General features: G+C 42.1%; 1 protein-coding gene across 1 annotated transcript; it reads left to right on the top strand.

The window, feature by feature from the left end:
- Positions 1-6,533: 6,533 nt before the first annotated feature.
- LOC128833101 (probable G-protein coupled receptor 141) lies at positions 6,534-22,021 on the top strand. The gene is made up of 2 exons (XM_054021020.1): positions 6,534-6,945; positions 20,852-22,021. Exon 2 carries the CDS (start codon positions 20,866-20,868, stop codon positions 21,808-21,810), a length of 945 nt encoding a protein of 314 aa, XP_053876995.1. The 5' UTR covers positions 6,534-6,945; positions 20,852-20,865; the 3' UTR covers positions 21,811-22,021.
- The last annotated feature ends 762 nt before the right edge of the window (positions 22,022-22,783 follow it).

Below are 22,783 nucleotides of genomic sequence, written 5' to 3'. Positions count from 1 at the left end.
AACCCTGTGGATATAGCATGATCTGAGTCTGCAGATATACAAAGGTATGGACTGCTCCCATTAAGCATAGTGGCACGTTAACCCTGAAACCTAATGAAAACAATTGAAAATGCCAACGTTGTTGCATAATTTTCATAAAAAATAACCAGTCAGCTAATGTGGGTTTCTGTGCTGATCTTGAGAATACCATGACTATTTTCCCCCATCAGCAATCTAACCCCTGGATACACAAACATTCTAGACCCACCCGATGCAGAAGACAAGGCAGAGTGGCCTACCCACATAGAGCACTAGACTGGGACTGAGGAGACCTGGGTTCCATTTGCATCTCTACCACTGGCCCGCTGGGTGACGTTGGGCAAATCCCTTCTCATCCCCGTGCCTCGGTTTCTCCAGCTGTAAAGTGCTTTGAGATCTACTGCTGAAAGCGGTAGGGATTTTTTTATTACTATTATCTGATACCTGAACATCCCTATCGTCATTACCAAAATTACTAGGACTACATAAGCCAAAAAGCTTTTAACATCACTGTTTAGTGTCCTGTTGTGTAATACTACAGAACTACATTGCATCATGTGTGCTAACTTACTGGGGAAACAACAGGATGTAATAACGTAAGACGGTATCTAAATGGCGAAAGCTTTGCACTCTTGCTTTCAAATCCAGTATTCTGTATTCTAACAAACAACAACTTCATTAGAAACCCATGAAAGACTCCTTACGGGCAAAACCCACTCATACAAACCCATACGAGTAAGGAAAGCCAAAGCTGAGCCACACCTCTTAACACACACGCATTATTACACTTTCCATTGTCACTGACAGGCTCTGAACCTCCACCCTCCAGTGAGAAAGAAACACACTGCACATAACACACGGACATAGTCCAGCATTTATTGCAAAACCTCATATTTCTGTACACACACTAGAAATGACACATTTACTATGCTCCACATAGTAGTGGCATGGGGGGGAGGGGGCAGCCCCAGCTTTTCTGTTGGCCTCCCTTGCTTTTTGATAGTACAGTTGCCGTTCCTTCCCCGTGGCCTGACGTTGCTGCTTGTTCCTGTTGCACCCCGGCTTCTGCAGCTCCTTTGAAACGTCTGCAGAAATGTTTTTATTCCTGTGGCATTCCATGCTGCGCTGCTCCGTCTCGCCAAGCCAAGGAAATCCAGGACTAGGCAGCAGCACAAGGCTTCCTTGCAGCTTTGCAGATGCCATATCCTGTGTGCTCACAAAGGGGCAGAGAGGCATTTCCAGAACATCCTGGGCATTTTAAAGGAGGTGGGGGGGGGGTAGGTTTGTAGTCAGTGTGACCTCTAGGCAGCAGAGCTCAACACTGTGACCAAAGCAGTCATTGTCCTTGGACATTGGGGAACTGTTGCTGGAGTACCGTTTTATTGGTACAGATGATACACAGGTACTGTACCTGTGGAATGGTGCCGGTAGAGGGATTAAGTCATTCAGGAGCTGCTTTAACTTGACTGACAGAACGTCAGGATTTTACCGACAGGACTCAAAACTGAGTGTGGATTCACGCAAGGATGTGCAGAAATAAGGCAAATTTTACCGGTAAAACTTTTTAGCATAGACCAGGCCTGAGTCACTGCACATATAGCAGCAGCACAACGTAGGCTAATCATGGTGAGGTCATGTTACCGGTCTTTGTGTTGTAGCATGAGCTACCTTCACTCTTTCCAACTGCAGCAGAGACAGAACAGGGAGAGGGGAAGAGTGTCAACTCCCACAGAGCAGAATTGAGAGCTTCATCCCTGAGGTGGCCTCTGTTTGACAAAAACCTTCATCGTTACCAGAGAGGCAGAGGGGGAGGAGAAGCTACATACACGGGACATACAGGTGGGAGTGAGACATCCAACGCAAGAGAAATTGGAGGGATAGCTTTAATAATGATGGATGTGGAGGTAGAGGAGAAGGATGTGTGGGGGATAAATGAGGGTCAGTGCAGCTAGGCAGCACAGAGGACTGAGCTCATCAAAGTCTTTTCAAAGTCCTTCTTACAAATGTCCTCCCAGATTCCGAGAAATAATCTCACAGGCAGTCTCAGTTTGGAAAGCCATGTGTGACTCTTCAGAGTGTCAGCCCGTGATCCATTGAGAGATCACCAACTATAACTGTTTGGGCAGGCATAGAACTTGGAGCTCTGATCTTTACTGCTCATCTCCTCTGTCTAACCCCCGCAAAGTCCTTTATCTGGAGGAGGATGAGGAGTGGGGAGCTGCTAATTAAGAAGCTAAGAGGACTTAGCGCCAAGGTCCACTAATGTCCAAGCAGCCTCAACCAGCCACATATCTGTGGATTGCTGGTTGAGATTCTCACTACTCACTGTAACTTCCCCAGCCAGTGAATTATGGTTAAGGCTAAGATTTTGTCATGGGTATTTTTAGCAAAAGTTATGGATAGGACACGGGCAATAAACAAAAATTCACGGCCCGTGACCTGTCCATGAATTTTACTCTATAAATACCCTGGACTAAAACTTAGCAGCTCCTGGGGCCCTGCTGGGGACCAGGGCACCGCACTAGCCCCTGCACTGGCCGTGCGGGCTGACTGCCCCCAGCCATCCCTGCTCCGAGGCATCGGGGACTGCTGCTCAGGTGCTTCCCGGGGTTGCCCAAGGACTGCTGCTCGGGTGCTCCCCACGGCCAGCCGCCCCGGGGACAGCTGCTCGGGCAATCCTCAGGGCTGCCTCTGGGACCGCTGTCCCCCGTGGGGCCAGTTGCTCTGGGGCCACTGCTTGGGTGCTTCCCCTGTGCCAGCTGCTGGAGCAACTGCTGGTGCGGCTGGCCCCAGGGCCACTCCGGCCGCACTTGATGCAGCTGGTCGCGGGGTGCCCGAGAAGCTGGCCCTAGGGCCAGCTGCTCTGGCGGCCCTGGGATCAGCCACACTGGCCACCAATAGGCCACGGAGGTCATGGAAAGTCATGGAATCTGTGACATCCACGACCTCTGTGACAGAATCGCAGCCTTAATCATGGTTTGCTGGCTTCTCTCACTGCTCTATCACAGACACACCACACACACTCCCCTCAATCACTTCAGCACTGGGGAATGTATAATTTACGGAATTTTCTATAACAATGTATAAATGATACTTTTATATTTTTGAAGACTGTAGCAATATCAAAATTATATGGATTGAGGGCTCCAACATGCAAACTGCTAGTCACATGGGTAGACCTCATTCACATGAAAAACCCAGTTGACTTCAGAGTAAATATGTCCTTTTGGCATAACGTGCATAATGGCTTTAAAGCAAAACATTATATAGTACAGTGTTTTCCCCCCCTGAAACAGCACAAAGGATTCTGGGATATAGAACACAAAGGATTCTGGGATATGGAACACAAAGGATTCTGGGACATAAAGATCACAGGATAAAATACTGGGTGTTTTGGGAGCCACAGACGGAAAAAGACCATTGTTCAGATTTTAAATCTGAGAATCCATTGTGGCATACAAAGGGCATAGGACAGAAAACATTACGCTGACTGAATACCAGTTGCTAAGGAAACCCACAGCATGCCTATTTTAAAAGTTTTCCAGAGAAAAAAGAAAAGCCAGTTGGGAAGTAAGGTTGGATCCTTTGCTTAGAGTGGAAATGAAATCCAAGGGTCATCTGAGGAGTGGACAGAAGGGGTTAGTACTGTAGTTAGCTTAGAGGCTTCCTGGGAATGAAGACCAATAGGTTAAGCTTCAGAAGTCTGACTGATTAATGGGGGAAAGGGAAGCTTCTCTAAAATTTCCAGACTGAGATTAAATGACAAAGAATCTAAATATAGGGTTTTATTATGGTTCTTATTGCCATTTTTTCTTTTTTTTTTTCAAGCCTAGCTTGATTTCTCCTTCAGTTTCCTCGCATAATTTAAAGGAACTTGTGGCTTACTCTAAATTGTGCTGAATGCCCTTATACCAAGGGGCAGGGCCGGATTAACTTTTTGTGGGCCCGGTGCCAAACATATTTGTGGGCCCGCCTGGGGCATGAAGGGGGCAGGGGCAAGAGAACAGAGGGCAGAGTGGATTTGATTTAAATCATGATTTAAATCACTAATCAGACTCGATTTAATCATGGATTTCTACATAAAAGTGCATTCTTGTTGGTTGTTATAACCATAATACATATTCTTCACAACTCAGAGATAGATGTAGGTTTCATTTTTAGAAGGTACACACTATACATTTTTAAACAGTGATTTATTTATTCAACAGGTTAATCATTAATATTTGGAGGATTTTTCTTGCCATTCTGTATTAGGAGGAGAACATCACCAGACAGACATTTAAATTGTTTTATTTAACTAAAACAACAACCTTAAGTATTCTGGATTTTTTTCTTCAACAGCAAACATAATATTTTAACAAAAAAGCATATGTCCCTCACTTCTCACAGACTTCTTCTCCTTGTCCAGATCTATTCTGCCCTCAACAATCTTCCATTCATTGAACTTTTTGAAACTTTTCACTTTTAGAGAGAGATAAGGGATTGACTCTGTGTACACAAATTTGCAGAGGGACAATAGAGTTGAGGTCTGTTATTTCTCACCTCCATATATTATTTATTTATTTAAAAACATTTTTGCTGTTAACAAGCATGTTACCTCTGGAGACTCAAATCCACAGTTTGAGAACTGCAAAATTAAGCATCTCTGATGGTATCTTATAGACTGAGCACTGAGTCCCATTGGGTAGATAGAAAGATTAACCTAAATCCATACAGAAGCCTGTGGAACCCCATAAAATTGGATCCCTAATCCATGAGCTATTAGAATTCATTTACGAAACTTTTCTTAAACATTACATAAATATATTGTCTCATACAATAGAATTAGAATTTATAATCCCTATTCCATGATGAGATATAATGTATCTCAATTAAAACTATTTTTAGATAGGTATTTTTCCTCAAAAATCTGATTTAAATTAAAAAAATCTTATTTTTTAATTTTTTTTTTAAATCATTGATTTTTATCCACCCTAGTGTGTGTGGGGGGAAAAGGATTGGTCCCCGGCTAGAGCAAGGCAGGGGCTAGGGGCAAGATGAGCAGAGTGGGACATGGGGAAAGGATTAGTCTCTGCTGATTGGATCAAGGCAGAGGCCAGGGGCAAAAGCATAGCAGGGCAGGGCTGGGGAGGGGGTAAAAAGGATTTCCCCACCCTGCCCACATAGAGCAGGTACCTACCTTCTCCCTGGTTCTAGCCCATTCTCTGTCTCTCTCTGCACTGAGCTGAGGGTGGGGGTGCACTGAGCACAGGGCTGGGGATGCTGGGTCTGGGGGGGAGTTAGGGTGCAGGAGCAGGCTGGGGGTTGAGGTGCAGGGTCTGGCCAGGAGTTAGGGTGAGGGAGGGGGCTCAGGGTTGGGGCAGGAGGTTGGAGTGTGGAGCGCTTACCTGGGACAGCTCCCATTTGGTGCAAGGGGTGCAGGTGGGAATGTGGTGGGGAGGGTGCAGGAGCTCCCGTTTGGTGAGGGTGGGGATGTGGGGGGTGCAGGAGTCAGGGCATGCCTCATCTTCGCCTCCTCCTCCAAGCGGCAAGTGCACTGCAGCCCCGCTCCTCCCCCTCCCTCGTGCCAGCAAACAGCTGTTCGGCAGCAGGGAGAGGGAGGGGGAGGGGCAGGAACATGGCATGCTGGAGGAAGAGGCGGGGGAGGAGCTTGGCTGCCGGCGGAGCCTGCCCTACTGCAGCAGGAGCTCCAGGAGCCGGGAGCACCAAGCTTCTGCCTCTGCAGGAGAGAGCGGGGGGCAAAGAGCAGGCTGGGCTGGGGCCCCTTTGGACTGTGGGCCCAGCACCATGGTAAATCTGGTACTGCCAAAGGGTCATTGGGGCAGGTAGAGATTACTAAGGTATTAGGGCATGCCAGTATCCTTTCCCCTGCCCATATCCTTTGGATTGACTCCAGGGAGGTGGAAAAGGTATAAAAGCTGTTACTGAGACTCTAAACCACTTGAGCATCCCCTTATGCAAGGAAAACCCAGGGACTAGGTAAAACAGCTTTAGGCACAAAGCTGCCCTAATGCAGCTGAGGATCAGGGTCACCAATTTCGACAGGGTCCAAAGGAGAAAGTAACATAATGACATTTATTTTTAATTGAAAACAATTTATTTATTTAAGCTCAGATCCTCAAAGGTATTTAGGTGCTTAACTTTCATTGATTTCAATGAGAGTTAAGCACTTAAATACCTTTGAGAATCTGGATCTTAATTATTTTAGACTGTACAAAATGAAGATACAAATCAATGAGCTTCAAAGTGTGGAGGACAAACCCTGATTAGGAACAAAGTGTATGTGTTTGGAGAAGCAGAATCTGTTTTGTGATTCAATTTGTAACTGGTTTTAAAGCAAAGTTTGTAACTAAAAAAATGCATCCAACTGGCTCTTTTTCTTTCTTATTTTAAATAAATCTAAGAGCTTTTCTGTATGGCCATTTTTCATAACTGTTATTTATTTATGCTGTTCTGATATGTGAAGAAACATTTCTTCATTGCTTTTTTGTGGTATTATTTTCCTAACACATACTCCTTTGAGTTTCCGGTATACGGAGGTCACTTTTCCTCTCCTTCCTCTTCCCTCTTTTGTGCATAAATCTTGGGTTCGTTCACTTCTTTTCTCTGCTGCTGCTGCTGGTAAGTCAGATGACATGCCCATGGCAGCTAGGAGGGTAAAGAAAATTGTAAGGAAAGTTCTATTGTGTAACCCCCCAATTTTTATTTATTTATTTTCAAAAAACCAGATCTAAGGATACAGCATTTTTGGAAGTCTCCTTTGTTTCCCATCATTCCAGTGGCGAGTTATATGTCCTTTGTCTACATCTACATCGATAGACTGGATTTCTACTGCAAAGTTTCAGTCAAATGGCCTCCATCTCACATCCAGCAAATGAACAACAGAAAAAGTGACAGATCTCTAAAAATTGTCTGGAAAAATCACAGGTATGTGCAGTAAATGTCTACTCTCCTATCTGATATATTTAATCACTGCAGTTTTCTCTAAGCAGAAATTTATTTTACACGTTTCATATGGGTCTGTTTGTTGGAGCGTGGCTATTGTAGTCACTGTCAGTCATGAATCTACACCATGAAGAATCATAAAAACATAGGGCTGGATTTCCTAATATCTAACCTTAACCTCCCTTGCTGTAGGTTAAGCCCATTACTTCTTGTCCTATGTTCAGTGGACATGGAGGACATGGAAGACAATTGATCACCATCAGGTCCCCTTCAGTCTTCTTTTCTCAAGGTTATTTTTACCATTCCTCAGCAGTCAGGTTTTCTAAACTTTTTATCATTATTGTAGGTCCCTCCCCCCTTCTTTTTTCCCTATTTGTCCACATCTGTCTTAATGTGTGGCGCCCAGAATTAGACACAGTCCTCTAGCTGAGGCCTCACCAGTGTTAAGTAGAGCAGGACACTTACCTCCTATGTCTTACATATGACACCGCTGTTAATACACTCCAGAATGATGTTAGTCTTTCTCACACCTGCATCACATTGTTGACTTGTATTCAATTTGTAATCTGCTACAACCCTCAGATCCTTTTCAGCAGTACCATCACCTAGCCAGTTATTTCCCCATTTAAGAGTTGTGCATTTAATTTTTCCTCCCTAGGTGAAGTACTTTGCATTTGTTTTTATTTAATTTCAGCTTGTTGATTTCAGACCAATTCTCCAATTTGTCAAGGTCAATTTGAATTCTAATCCTGTCTCCCATGTTTTTGAAATCCCTCCCAGCTTGGTGTCATCTGCAAATTTTATAAGCATATTCTTAATTAGAATTAGTCAAAAATAATTAGAATGAATCAAAAATTGTCATACTTTTTAACATAAAATAGCTTTTTGACTAAATGAAATTTTTTGTGAAAAAAAATATTTTAAAAATTTTCCAGGTTTTTGTTTAAAAAAATTTTTTTGTTGTTGTTTTTGGTTGTCGATAATTGGTAAAATTTTGGTTTAGGATTTTCAGCTGTTGTGAAACCAAAACAATTTCTACTAAAAATTTCAACACAAAAGGAAAATTTTCATTCTCATTGAGATTTTGAGAGGGAAAACAGGTCCTAGTCAGCTGTACAAAGAATATATATGCCTCTTCCATGGAGTCCAACCTTTGGATTACATGAAAATCTACATGATTATGAAGGGCAACTCTGACAGTCCTGATACAGATCTTTATCACAGGGTAAATTTTGCAAAGATGTGTGTGTGTGTGTGTGTGTGTGTGTGTGTGTGTGTGTGTGAGAGAGAGAGAGAGAGAGAGGGAGAGAGAGAGAGAGAGAGATATTAATTCATTCATCAACACCGATTATAATACGTTTTAGAGATTTTGTCAACCTTGATTTTTTAAAAATGAGATTACAAGTTTGCTTGATTAAGGTAATAGTGTTAATGTAATAAATTTAGACTTCTGTAAGGCACTTGGCTTGGTACCACATGACATTTTTATTAAGAAACTAGAATACATAATCAACATGGCATACATTAAATGGATTAAAAACTGGCTAACTGATACATCTCAAAATGTAATTGTACACGGGGAATCATCATTAATCATGTGTTTCTAGGGAGGTCCCACTGGGATTGATTCTTGGTCCTAAGCTATTTAATATTTTTATCAATGAACATATAAAATTATTAATAATAAAGTTTGCAGATGACACAAAGATTAGGGGGAGTGGTAAATAAGGAAAAGAACTAGTCACTGATACAGAGTGTTCTGGATCTGGGCACAAGCACACAATATGTGTATCACTATGTATATAGTAAAATATAAAGTCATACATCTAGGGAAAAAGAATTCAAAAAATAGATATGGGATGGGGGACTCTATCCTGGGAAGCAGTGACTCTGAAAAGGACTTAGGAGTCATGGTGTATAATAGCTGAACATAAGCTCCCATTGCAATCATATGCCCAAAAAGGTTAATGTGCTCCTTGGATGTATAAACAAAGGAATATTAAGTTGGAATAAGGAAGTTATATTTAGGGCTGTCAAGCAATTAAAAAAATTAATCGCAATTAATCGCGCTGTTAAACAATAATACAATACCATTTATTTAAATATTTTGGATCTTTTCTACATTGTCAAATATAATGATTTCAATTATAACACAGAATACAAAGTGTACAATGCTCTGTACAAAATAAATAGTATTTTTCAGTTCACCTAATACAAGTACTGTAGTGCAATCTCTTTATCACGAAAGTTGAATTTACAAATGTAGAATTATGTATGAAAAAAATAATTCAAAAATAAAACAATGTAAAACTTTAGAGCCTACAAGTCCCCTCAGTCCTACTTCTTGTTCAGCCAATCGATCAGACAAACAAGTTTGTTTACATTTGCAGGAGCTAATGCTGCCCGCTTCTTTTTTACAATGTCTCCTGAAAGTGAGAACAGCCATTCACGTGGCACTGTTGTATCCAGCATTGCAAGATAGTTACTTGCCAGATGCACTAAAGATTCATATGTCCCTTCATGCTTCAACCACCATTCCAGAGGACATGCTTCCATGCTGATGACGGGTTCTGCTCCCTAATGTTCTAAAGCAGAGCGGACCGACACGTGTTCATTTTCATCATCTGAGTCAGATGTTACCAGCAGAAGATTGATTTGCTTTTTTGGGGTTTGGGTTCTGTAGTTTCCGCATTGGAGTGTTGCTCTTTTAAGATTTCTGAAAGCATGTTCCACACCTGGTCCCTCTCAGATTTTGGAAGGCACTTCGGACTCTTAAACCTTGGGTCAAGTGCTGCAGCTATCTTTAGAAATCTCACATTGGTACCTTCTTTGCGTTTTGTCAAATCTGCAGTGAAAATGTTCTTAAATTGAACAACCTGTGCTAGGTCATCATCCGAGACTGCTATAACATGAAATATATGGCGGAATGCTGGTAAAACACAGAGCAGAAGACATACAATTCTCCCCCAGGGAGTTCAATCTCAAATTTAATTAATGCATTTTTTTTAACGAGCGTCATCAGCATGGAAGCATGTCCTCTGGAACGGTGGCTGAAACATGAAGGTACATATGAATGTTTACCATATCTGGCATGTAAATACCTTGCAATGCTGGCTAGAACAGTGCCATGCAAATGCCTGTTCTCACTTTCAGGTGACACTGTCCATAAGACATAGGCAGCATTATCTCCTGTAAATGTAAACAATGTGAGCAATTACCTGAACAAGAAGTAGGACTGAGTGGACTTGTAGGCTCTAAAGTTTTACATTGTTTTGTTTTTGAGTGCAGTTATGTAATAAAAAAAATTTACGTTTGTAAATTGCAATTTCACGGTAAAGAGATTGCACTACAGTACTTGTATGAGGTGAATTGAAAAATACTGTTTCTTTTGTTTATCATTTTTACAGTGCAAATATTTGTAATAAAATAATAATATAAAGTGAGCACTGTACAGTTTGTATTCTGTGTTGTAATTGAAATCAATATATTTGAAAATGTAGAAAAACATCCAAAAATTTAATAAATTTCAATTGATATTCTATTGTTCAATTGTCTAATTAAAACTCTGATTAATCATGATTATTTTTTTGAGTTAATCATGTGAGTTAACCACGTTTAATCGACAGCCCTAGTTATATTGCTTCTGTATTTGGCGCTGGTGCAACCGGTACTAAATATTATGTCCAGTTCTGGTGGTTATATTTCAAGAAGAATGTTGATAAATTGGAGAATTTCAGAGGGCCATGAGAGTGATTAAAGGGTTGGAAAACATGCCGTATAGTGATATGCTCAATAGATTGAGCTCCTTGAGTCTAACAAGGGGAAGGTTAAGGGGCAACTTGATCGCAGTCTATAAGTACCTATATGGGGAACAGAAATTAGACTGAAGAGCCCATTATTATCAAATAGACAAAGGTATAATAAGATCCAGTGGCTAGAAATTCAAACTAGACAAACTCAGACTAGAAATAAGGTGCTAATTTTTTAACAGTGGGGGTAATTAACCACTGGAACAATTTACCAAGGGTTGTATGGGATTCTCTGTCACTGGAAATTTTAAATCAAGATTGGATGTTTTTCTAAAACATATGTTGTAGTTCAAACAGGAATGAATTCAGGGAAGTCCTATGGCCTGTGTCATATTAATAATATATAATAATAAGGTAATCTATGAATTTATGAAACATCAATACTCAAATTTATCACAAAAAGCCTTTTGTCAATCACTATTATGAAAGACTCTCTAGTTTCTGGACTTCTGCCTAGCACAATCTGCTACCCCCTCTGCTGAAACAAAATATTGATGTTTTGATGATTTCCTGAAAGCCCCCAACATCAACAGATGCTTCTTTGGCTTCTATATGATGCCAAATGAGGTGGTTGTGTGCCCTTGTGCTACTGTTCTTCAAAACCCCTGTCTCCCAAAAGTTTAGCCAAAAGACAAGACATTTAGTGTAGAGAAGGATTCAAGATTTGCTTCTGATCTCATGTAATACCAGTGACCATGATGTAGCCTGGGTGGGAGGGAGCTAGGAAAGGAAGGAGACACAAGGCCCTCCCTGAAGAGCCCTGAATATATATATTACAGGGTCAATCCAATCCCCCTCCATTTTCATGGGCATAGCAAGCTGGTGTAATTCTGCAACACAGAGGTGAGGGCCAGAATGAAGCAACCCTGTACAGCAACAAAACACAATCCTGAAGTGAATCCATAGTGTGAAGGAGTCTTTTGGAGGTGGGACTGAGCCAGTAGAGCTGCAACTACATAATCTGAGTGGGGAAACCACATAGGAGAGAGTCATCTCTCTCAGAAGCTAGTGCAACCCTGAGGCTGCATTAGTGGCCACAGAGTGGTTTCCTCTGCTGTTTCTCAGCCTGTGGCAGTTATTTGTCTGCCCTTTGACCCTCGTATACAGTCTATCTCTTGGGCTGCACACAGATTCCAAGATCATGGACTAATGTCATAAAGTGTTTACCTGTCAATACATAAGACTTCATGTTCTCATTCAAGGTGTCTCCTGCTAAAAGTTATGTCTGTAAGACCTGGCACTTGCAATTCTGGTCAGTGTTTTCTGGCTCTTCAGGTGTCTGCACAGTAGGAAACTGCGTCTTCTGAGAAGGTAGCAATTTTCTCTGTGAAGCATATTATGCTGTGTCATGCTATGTTATGTATTCTAAACATAAATAGGTTTCAACTGAATGGATGTAACAGTGGTGGGCAGATAAATTGATGTTGTGTGCTTTAACATCACTGTTGGTGAATGCTTTTTACACACAATGCAGATGAGCCTTCCTGCAGAATCATAGCAAGGATGGTGTGTAGATTCTCCATAATGTTTCTAATTTGTTTCTTCTATGTGAATTCTGAGAAGGTTTCATTGTTTGAACTTGAGAAGCAACCACCAGGGGTCATCCAACTCCAACCACAGAACTACTGTTAATGATGCAGATAATCATATGTCTGTCATAGCAACCCAGATTTGCAGCAGTTGCCTTTAGTACAGTAGTGCTTTAAAACTGTAAATACACATTCCAACTTGAGACGGTCTGATAATGCAACATTAGAGTCACATGTTTTCTAATTACAGTTTGACAACTTAAAAAACGGACATACAAACAGCTTTTGCTAATCCCTTCCGGTATGAACATTTTAAAGCTAAAACGCAATGTTATAGAAGTGGCAACAGTTAGAATAGGAAGGAATGTGTACTCTTTCCTTTCCAGTGCAATAGTCGAAATATGTTGTAAATTGTAGTTCCTTCGAGAAAAAAATCCCTTTTGCAACACATTTTACTTGTTTGTAATTTACTGGAAAAAATGTTGAGAGAACTTTATTTTGAACTACAAATATAATTTTAACCTCTAAAATACAGAGTCAACCATTAGAGAGTCAATATTTACCAGCAATTCCTCTACAATATCTAAGGTCCCATGGTTATTGCTGATACTAGATATAGTGAAATAATTGGTCCTTTGGATATGTTGAGGTAACAGTTAAAGTAAGTGTTGACTTTTCAAATAGTGGCCATTGTATAAAGAGAGCTCAGATACTACGATGATAGGCATGCTAAAAATGTGTTAATAGCTAAAATCTTTATTAAAAAATGAGGTCACTGAGAAATATCACATTGTTAATGTCCCCTTGCAACTGAAACCTGCTGTTAAAAATATCAAAGGTATTTCCTCTTTTCCACAAATGAGGAAACTGTTAAATAGTCTGTTGACGGTCAAAATTTGTATTCCTTAAAATGGAAATCACCTAAAAGATCAGTGATACAATAGATAGAGGAACTACTTATCATACTGCAAAGCTAACACTGCTTTGGTGTAAAAAGAAAACCAGGTCAGGTTTTACATTGTAAGATCCATGAGTCAAATTCAAATAAAAATGCTTCGCCCACAAGGACCCAGAAGGAAGCTGGCAGGGGTGAACCCAGACTGAGACACAATTCAGGGCACACATACTATATCCAGCTACTGTCGAGTATGCGAAGGAATGCTGGATCCAATCTACCTGCTTGCTCCAACAGTATGTGGTCTTGCGGTCCTGTGGTCTGCCCATCCTACATGTCACCTTCCAACATGTCAAGATCTCGTCTTTCCAGTGAGCTGCAGAGTCCTGCCATGGCTCTGTCTTCTGCTGCATGTGTTAATAGTCCCCCAGGACAGCAAAAATGTCCCCATCTATGCAGCAGAACTACAATTTTCACTTTGCTTTTGGTCCTTTCAAGGGTGCTTCTGAGTACTTCTGAATTTGGCCTTATGTGAAAATACAACATATCATGTGGTAAATACAAGCCTTTTAGAGCATCAGAATGATACTTACCCTCTCTTTTAGCACCTGGGAAGAAATTATTTATATTAAATATTTAATATCTATAGCACACATTATATATAATTCATTATGTACAGATCCCTGAGCAAACCTCTGCTCTCAGTCACATTTAACATTTGTGACTTCAATGGAGCAGCATGTGATTAACTGTAGAATCTGGTTCTTAAATAGAATATTTATGCAGAATCATAGACTTTAAGGTCAGAAGGGACCATTATGATCATCTAGTCTAACCTCCTGCACAACGCAGGCCACAGAATCTCACCCACCCACTCCTGTATCAAACCCCTAACCTAGGGTTACCATATTTCAACAATCAAAAAAGAGGACGGGAGGAGCCCCACCGGAGCCCCGCCCCCGCCCCTTCCACTCCCTCCCATTTGCCGCCCCTCTCAGAACTCCCAACCCTCCCCCCACTCCTTGTCCCCTGACTGCCCCCTCCTGGGACCCCTGCCCCTAACTGCCCCCCAGGACTCCACCCCTTACCTAAGCCTCCCTGCTCCTTGTCCCCTGGCTGCCCCCTCCTGAGACCCTCCCCGCATCCTAACTGCCCCCTAGGACCCTACCTACCCCCTACCTGTCCCCTGACTGCCCAAAACCTTACACCCCCAATCCCCAGACAGCCCCCCCAAATGCCCGACCCATCCAACCCTGCTCCTGTCTCTTGACTGCCCCCTCCAGAACCTCCCTGCCCCTTCTCCGACCCCCTGGCCCCCTTACCGTGCCGCTCAGAACAGAGTGCTGCAGAGCGGCGCGCTGGGCAGCAGGGGAGGGGGAGCAGGAGCAAGGGGAGGAGCTCCAGACTGCCAGAGGCCCGAGGTGAACGGCCAGCCGGCGATCTGCGAATGCAAGAAGGGAGAGAGAGGAGGGGAGTGATCTCAAGTTGCAGGGAAGAGGAGGGGGAAGTGGAGGAGGGGTTCTGGCTGCCAGAGTCCCGTGGCCGGCTGCCCTGTCAGCGCGCGCACTCTGCATGGGGGGGAAATCCGGACATTTACAAATTCCCCCGGACGCTATTTTTAACTCAAAAAAGCCGGACATGTCCGGCAGAATCCAGACAAATGGTAACCCTACCCTAACCTATGTCTGAGCTATTGAAATCCTCAAATCATGTTTTAAAGATTTCAAGGTGCAGAGAACCCTCCAGCAAGTGACCCATGCCCCACTCTGCAGAGGAAGGCGAAAACCCCTCAGGCCTCTGCCAATCTGCCCTGGAGGAAAATTCCTTCCTGACCCCAAATATGGAGATCAGCTAAACCCTGAGCATGTGGGCAAGACTCACTAGCCAGGCATCCAGGAAAGAATTCTCTGTAGTAACTCAGATCCCACCCCATCTAACTTTCAATCATAGGCCATTGGGCATATTTACCGCTAATAGTCAAAGATCAATTCATTGCCAAAATTAGGCTATCCCATCATATCATCCCCTCCATAAACTTATCAAACTTAGTCTTGAAGTCAGATATGTCTTTTGCCCCCACTGTTCCCCTTGGAAGGCTGTTCTAGAACTTCACTCCTCTGATGGTTAGAAACCTTCATCTAATTTCAAGTCTAAACTTCCTGATGGCCAGTTTATATCCATTTGTTCTGGTGTCCACACTGGTACTGAGCTTAAATAATTCCTCTCCCTCCCTGGTATTTATCCCTCTGATATATTTAAAGAGAGTAATCATATCTCCCCTCAGCCTTCTTTTGGGTTAGGCTAAACAAGCCAAGTTCTTTCAGTCTCCTTTCATAAAACAGGTTTTCCATTCCTCGGATCATCCTAGTAGTCCTTCTCTGTACCTGTTCCAGTTTGAAATCACCCTTCTTAAACATGGGAGACCAGAACTGCACAGAGTATTCCAGATGAGATCTCACCAGTGTCTTGTATAACGGTACTAACACCTCCTTATCTCTACTGGAAATACCTCGCCTGATGTATCCGACCGCATTAGCTTTTTTCATGGTCATATCACATTGGCGGCTCATAGTTATCCTGTGATCAACCAATACTCCGAGGTCCTTCTCCTCCTCTGTTACTTCCAACTGATGTATCCCCAGCTTATAACCAAAATTCTTATTATTAATCCTTAAATGTATGACCTTGCACTTTTCACTATTAAATTTCATCCTATGACTATTACTCCAGTTTACAACGTCATCCAGATCTTCCTGCATGATATCCTGGTCCTTCTCTGTATTGGCAATAACTCCCAGCTTTGTGTCATCCGCAAACTTTATTAGCACATTCCCACTTTTTGTGCCAAAGTCAGTAATAAAAAGATTAAATAAGATTGGTCTCAAAACTGATCCCAGAGGAACTCCACTAGTAACCTCCTTCCAGCCTGACAGTTCACCTTTCAGTATGATCCATTGTAGTCTCCCCTTTAACCAGTTCCTTATCCACCTTTCAATTTTCATATTGATCCCCATCTTTTCCAATTTAGCTAATAATTCCCCATGTGGAACCGTATCAAATGACTTACTGAAATTGAGGTAAATTAGATCCACTGCGTTTCCTTTGTCTAAAAAAATCTGTTACCTTCTCAAAGAAGGAGATCAGGTTGGTTTGGCATGATCTACCTTTTGTAAAACCATGTTGTATTTTGTCCCAATTACCATTGACCTCAATGTCCTTAACTACTTACTCCTTCAAAAATTTTCCCAAGACCTTGCATACTACAGATGTCAAACTAACAGGCCTGTAGTTACCCGGATCACTTTTTTTTCCTTTCTTAAAAATAGGAACTCTATTAGCAATTCTCTAGTCATATGGTACAATCCCTGAGTTTACAGATTCATTAAAAATTCTTGTTAACGGGCTTTCAATTTCATGTGCCAGTTCCTTTAATATTCTTGGATGAAGATTATCTGGGCCCTCCCCTATTTAGTCCCATTAAGCTGTTCGAGTTTGGCTTCTACCTTGGATGTGGTAATATCTACCTCCATATCCTCATTCCCATTTGTTATCCTACCATTATCCCTAAGCTCCTCATTAGCCTCATTAAAGACTGAGGCTTAACCTCCACTCCATCCTCAGTGTTTAGCAGTCCCACTTCTTTCTTTGTTTTCTTCTTCTTTATATGGCTATAGAACCTTTTACTATTGATTTTAATTCCCTTTGCAAGGTCCAACTCTACATGGCTTTTGGCCTTTCTCACTTTATCCCTACATGTTCTGACCTCAATAAGGTAGCTTTCCTTGCTGATCACTCCCATCTTCCACTCCTTGTAGGCTTTCTGCTTTTTCTTAATCACCTCTCTGAGGTGCTTGCTCATCCAGCTTGGTCTACAATTCCTACCTATGAATTGTTTCCCCTTTCTTGGGATACAGACTTCTGATAGGTTCTGCAACTTTGACTTGAAGTAATTCCAGGCCTCCTCCACCTTTAGATCCACAGGTTCTTCAGTCCAATCCACGTCTCTAACTAATTTACTTAATTTTTTAAAGTTAGCCCTATTGAAATCAAATACCCTAGTCACAGTTATCCTTCCATTTAGTTTAAACTGAATTAGCTCATGATCGCTCGAACCAAGGTTGTCCCCTACAACCATTTCTTCTACGAGGTCCTCACTACTCACCAAAACCAAATCTAAAATGGCATCTCCTCTTGTTGGTTCAGCAACTAGTTGGTGAATCCATCAGCTATCACATCCAGGAAAATCTGAGCCCTGTTATTATTACTAGCACTTTTCCTCCAGTCTATATCTGGGAAGTTAAAGTCTCCCATGATCACACAATTCCCATTACTATTTACTTCATTAAAAACATTAAAGAGGTCTCTATCCATATCCAAATCAGATCCTGGTGGTCTATAGCACACCCCAAGCACTATCCCAGGGGAGGCTCTAGTAGCTTTCTTCCCCAACGTGATTTTTTCCCAGACAGACTCTGTGTTATCCATTCCATCCCTTCTTATTTCTTTACAGTCTACCTCATCATTGATATACAATGCTACTCCACCACCTTTGCCTTTATTTCGGTCTTTCCTAAGCAGCACATTCCCCTCAATACCTGTACTCCAGTCATGACTACTATTCCACAATGTTTCTGTTATCCCTATAATATCTGGTTTCACTTCCTGCACCAGTAACTCTAGTTCCTCCATTTTGTTACCTAGGCTCCTCACATTAGTGTACAAACATATTAATTTTTGATGTTTGGCTTTGCTCACATACTTTACCCAATTAGGCCCAGACATTCTACCTCCAGTATTACCTATTAGACTGGTATCTACACTACCCTTCCTCCTTATGTCCATTCTCCTACCCACGGCTGTATCCTTTCTTACTTCGTTTTCTTCCCTCTCAATGTTAAAATCTGGGGTGGAGATTACCTGGACATCTCCCCCCAGTTCCTAGTTTAAAGCTCTCTTAATCAGTTATGCCAGCCTCCATCCTAGAAGTCTATTTCCCTCCCTACTCAGGTGAATTCCATCCCGAGAGAACAGTCCTCTGTCCATGAATGCCTCCCAGTGGCCATACATCCCAAAGCCCTCCTTATAGCACCACTGCCTGAGCCATCTGTTGATCATCATAATCTTGTCACACCTTTGTTGCCCTTCTCTAGGAACAGGGAGAATCCCACTGAAGATCACCTGAGCCTCGATTTCCTTAAGTGTCTTCCCCAGTCTGGCATAGTATCCCTTGAAACATTCCAGCGAGAATCTAGCCATATCATTTGTTCCCACATGAAGGACAATCAGCGGATTCTTTCCCTCTCCCATTAGGATCCTCTTCAGCCTCAGGTCCGGGTCCCATATCTTAGCACCCGGCAGACAGCACACCCTTCTGTTCTCTAGGTCAGCTCTGTTTACAGGCCTGTCTATTCTTCTCAGTAAGAAGTCCCCAATCACGTAGACCTGCCTTTTCCTGGTGATGGTGCGAGTCTCCAGTCTATCCCCTGTTCCCTCTGGCTGCAAGTCCTCTCGTTCCTATTCTCCCTTGCAATCCTCCGTAACCCATCACGTATCCTCCTGGGGCTCATATTTGATGCTGTTATCTCCATTGACTTTTCCCCTCTTCCTATAGGACTAGCTGCTCTTCTCTTCTTCCTTGCCCTCTCACCGTCAGTGACCACCTGCTGTGCCCCTTCTTAATTTTCCAACTGTGCAAACCTGTTCCTGAGCCCTATTTCTCCTTCACTAGCCCGTCTTTTCCTCTGCCTGGTTCTCTTAGCCACATGCTTCCACTGTCCTCACCCAACAGTCTCCCCTCAGAGTTATTTGGTCCTGCTTCCATTTGCAAGTCTGAGATTTTCCCTTCAGACTTGTCATGTTTTTGCTCCATCATCTGCTTGAACCTCCTTCTAAACTCAATCAGAGTTTCCACCTGCATCTCCAATCCTCAGATCTTTTCTTCCATCAGCTCTATCAGGTGGCACTTCATGCAGACGAAACGCTTTTCAGGTACCCCCTCCAGGATCATGTACATACTGCAGTTTCCACATCCAGTCATCTTCATTGTGTCTTCCACTGCTTGGGTCACTACCACTGCTGCCTCTGTGTCTGTCATAGCCTTCCCACCTAAGTCCTGTTAGTCCGGGAAACACAAATCAAACCAAAACACCACCACCCACCGCAAAACAAACCCCCAACAAGCACCAAAACACTGCCAGACCACCACACACTCCCTTCACTAGCCTGTCTGTTCCTCTGCCTGCCTCTTAGTCTTCCCCCCAAACTCCCCTTGCAAACTCCCACTCAAAATCCCCTGTTTACAGCTCTGTTTGCTGGGTCCTGTGCCGCTGCAGCTGCCTGCCTGGCTAGCTACCTTTTTAGGACCCCTAATCAGAGAAGCCCCGCCCCCTAATCAGGGCTCAGCTTCTCTCCCAGCACACTTAATTCTAATGAATAAATAGCAGGATTCTAACAATGACTTGTGTCTTCTTTATGATCACCCAGAAGATCCTCTGTAATAAAGATCTGAGCTGTTAACACAAAGGGCTGATAAGAATCATAGAATCAAAGACTGGAAGGGACCTTGAGAGGTCATCTAGTCCAGTCCTCTGCACTCATGGCAGGATTAAGTATTATCTAGACAATCCCTGCCAGGGATTTGTCTAACCTGCTTTTAAAAATTTCCAGTGATGGAGATTCCACAACCTCCCTAGGCAATTTATTCCAGTGCTTAACCACCCTGACAGTTAAGACGTTTTTCTGAATGTCCAATTTAAACCTCCCTTGCTGCAATTTAAGTCCATTGCTTATTGTCCTATCCTCAGAGGTTAAGAAGAACAATTTTTCTCCCTCCTCCTTGTAACAATCTTTTATGTATGTGAAAACTGTTATCATGTCCCCTCTCAGTCTTCTCTTTTCTAGACTAAACAAACCCAGTTTTTTCAATCTTCTCTCATAGGTCATGTTTTTTGGACCTTTAATCATTTTTATTGCTCTTCTCTGGACTTTCTCCAATTTGTCCACCTTTTTTCCTGAAATGTGGCACCAGAACTGGTCACAATACTCCAGTTGAGGCCTAATCGGCATGGAGTAGAACGAAAGAATTACTTCTCGTGTCTTGCTTACAGCACTCCTGCAAATACATCCCAGAATGATGCTCGCTTTTTTGTAACAGTGTTACACTGTTGACTCATATTTAGTTTGTGGTCCACTATGACCCCCCGATCCCTTTTTGCAGTACTCCTTCCTCGGCCGTCATTCTCCATAAGGATCATACTCAAATAATTTGGCCAAGCAGCAGATCTTTTTTGCCTACCTTTGTTTTGAAATATTAATTAGTAACTGTTTTTAAGTACATGGCTGGTAACATTTTCATAACTTGATCAGCTTCTCCCTCTAACCTACGTATATGCTTGGTTTTTTTCCGTCTTTAAATTCAGCTTTTGCAGCCATTCTTTCCTAACTAGTAGGAACTCTGACCTGCATTTCCTAACAGAGCACATTTCAGAGTGGGGGAAATCATTTGCAGTAACTGATATCAGAAGTGAAACAATCCAAGCATTTCTAGGATCATATACAGTATATGCCCTGGAGCCAGAACCAGGTTGAAGACTCAGTTAGCTCTCAGTTTTAAATCTCACTTTAATCTTTAATGACATTGATGTCTTCTTTTATAGAGTCCAAAAGAGAGATGTACAGTACCATGCCTGGAGCGACTACAGCCTCGCTGAATGCATCTGTTACTACAACTCAGTCCAGTAACTTTCATTCTGACATTGAACGTTACATATTGATTACTATATATACAGTAGCATTTATTGGAGGTACAATTGGAGCCATCGCAATGTCATTTTTGCTGGTTAAAATGAACACTCTGTCAGTGACCACGGCGGCGATTGTCAACCTCGTGGTGTTGCACAGCCTGCTTCTCCTGACTGTGCCATTTCGGCTTTATTATTATATCAATCAGAAGTGGATTTTTGGGGAGGGCTTTTGTAAAGCAGCGAGTGCTATGATGCACATCCATATGTACCTCACTTTTCTATTCTACATAATCACGCTCATTATCCGGTGGCTCATTTTCTTTCAATGGAAGGACAAGTTGGAGTTCTACAGGAAGCTACATGCTGTGGCTGCTAGTGCTACAGTGTGGATAGCGGCCATTGTGATTGTGCTGCCCTTGGTCATTGCTCAGTATGGGACGTCTGGGGAGTATAAAACTAACATATGTTTTACATTCCAACAAGAACTCAAGGAGGAGAGTGTGAAAACACTGAACTATCTCTTAATTGCCATTGTAGCCACCATCACATGTGTCCTCTTGGGCTTGCAAGTCTTCATCATTCTAAAGGTGGTGAAAAAGCTTCCAGGCTCTGTCTGGTCACATCAAGAATTCTGGGCCCAGATTAAAAGCTTGATGTTCATATCTGTGATAATCATTTGTTTCCTCCCATATCACCTCTTTAGGCTCTATTACATACTGCACATGAAAGAAGAACAATTAGTAATGTACAATAATATCTGTTTGAGTATAACTGCCATCAGCTGTCTTGATTTGCTGTCATTTGTTATAAGCGGAAGCCGTTTCTTTAAGCAAAAGATTATTATGCTTCGAGACAAGTTTGCGTGCTGTTAGGTTCGTTCATTTTTAGAGACCATCTTCCACACTACAATGTTTAGGTGGGAGGAAAACATATGGCTTTGTCTGTATTTTTTAAAAATGATAATTTATGGAGACAAATCAAAAAGCATTATAAATTATGTGTATCTATTTATTTTATATGCCTTAAACACAGTACCAGCAAAATAACATCGATTCTTTGATTAGGTGAAATACTTACCAGTGTTGACAGTGCCAGCCTAGCAGACTGGTGGTAACTGTGCTGTGTCACAAGGGAGACAAAGGTTCCAATCCCATGCCACAGAGGGAAAAGAAGCAATAGCCCAAGATGATTTGTAAAGAATGTGGAGAGAGAAAAATAAAACACAAAGTCAATGAATAGTGGGTTATGTAATAAAATATAGAGACGTTTGAAGTTCCTAGATCTGTATACGGTATGTGTACTGTTTATATGTTGTTTATTAACAACAATCTGTGATAGAATGTAGTGGTTCTACAGGTCTTCGTTGAGGAATTTGGGGCTTACACTGCAATGTGGCTTTCTAGTTCAATTGATCGAGTGATACAACTTCTAAAAAGCAAGCAGTAAATGTCTCTCTTAATTTTTTTCCCACTGAACTCACTCTTTTGAAAATGGCTTTATTGTGGGAGGGAAAGGTCTGATTTATCTCTTTCGTGTGCTGTAAAATGTCTCCATAAATAATTACATATCACTGGGCACTATATTCAGCATTGGCAGTTCAAATCAAAAGCCAGTGTTTATTCTCTTTCTTCACAGAATTGTCCAATTTTTTCAAGAGCTCATTTAGTTAACACTACAGATAATTTAACTTAGAATATTATTCAGACAGCAGTTGTGTTGTTTCTGCAGGTCATTTATTTTAGTCTCCAAGGTAACAATAATTTCCTTTTCTATGATACTTTTTCCCAGTTTTGAAGGCCATAGTCTGGCCTCTCAGCATGTCCCTGGGATAAAATTAGTCCTACA

This window comes from Malaclemys terrapin, chromosome 2 (genome assembly GCF_027887155.1).
Source record: "Malaclemys terrapin pileata isolate rMalTer1 chromosome 2, rMalTer1.hap1, whole genome shotgun sequence".
Classification (NCBI taxonomy): Eukaryota; Metazoa; Chordata; order Testudines; family Emydidae; genus Malaclemys; species Malaclemys terrapin.
This window is presented reverse-complemented; position numbering and strand designations above follow the sequence as displayed.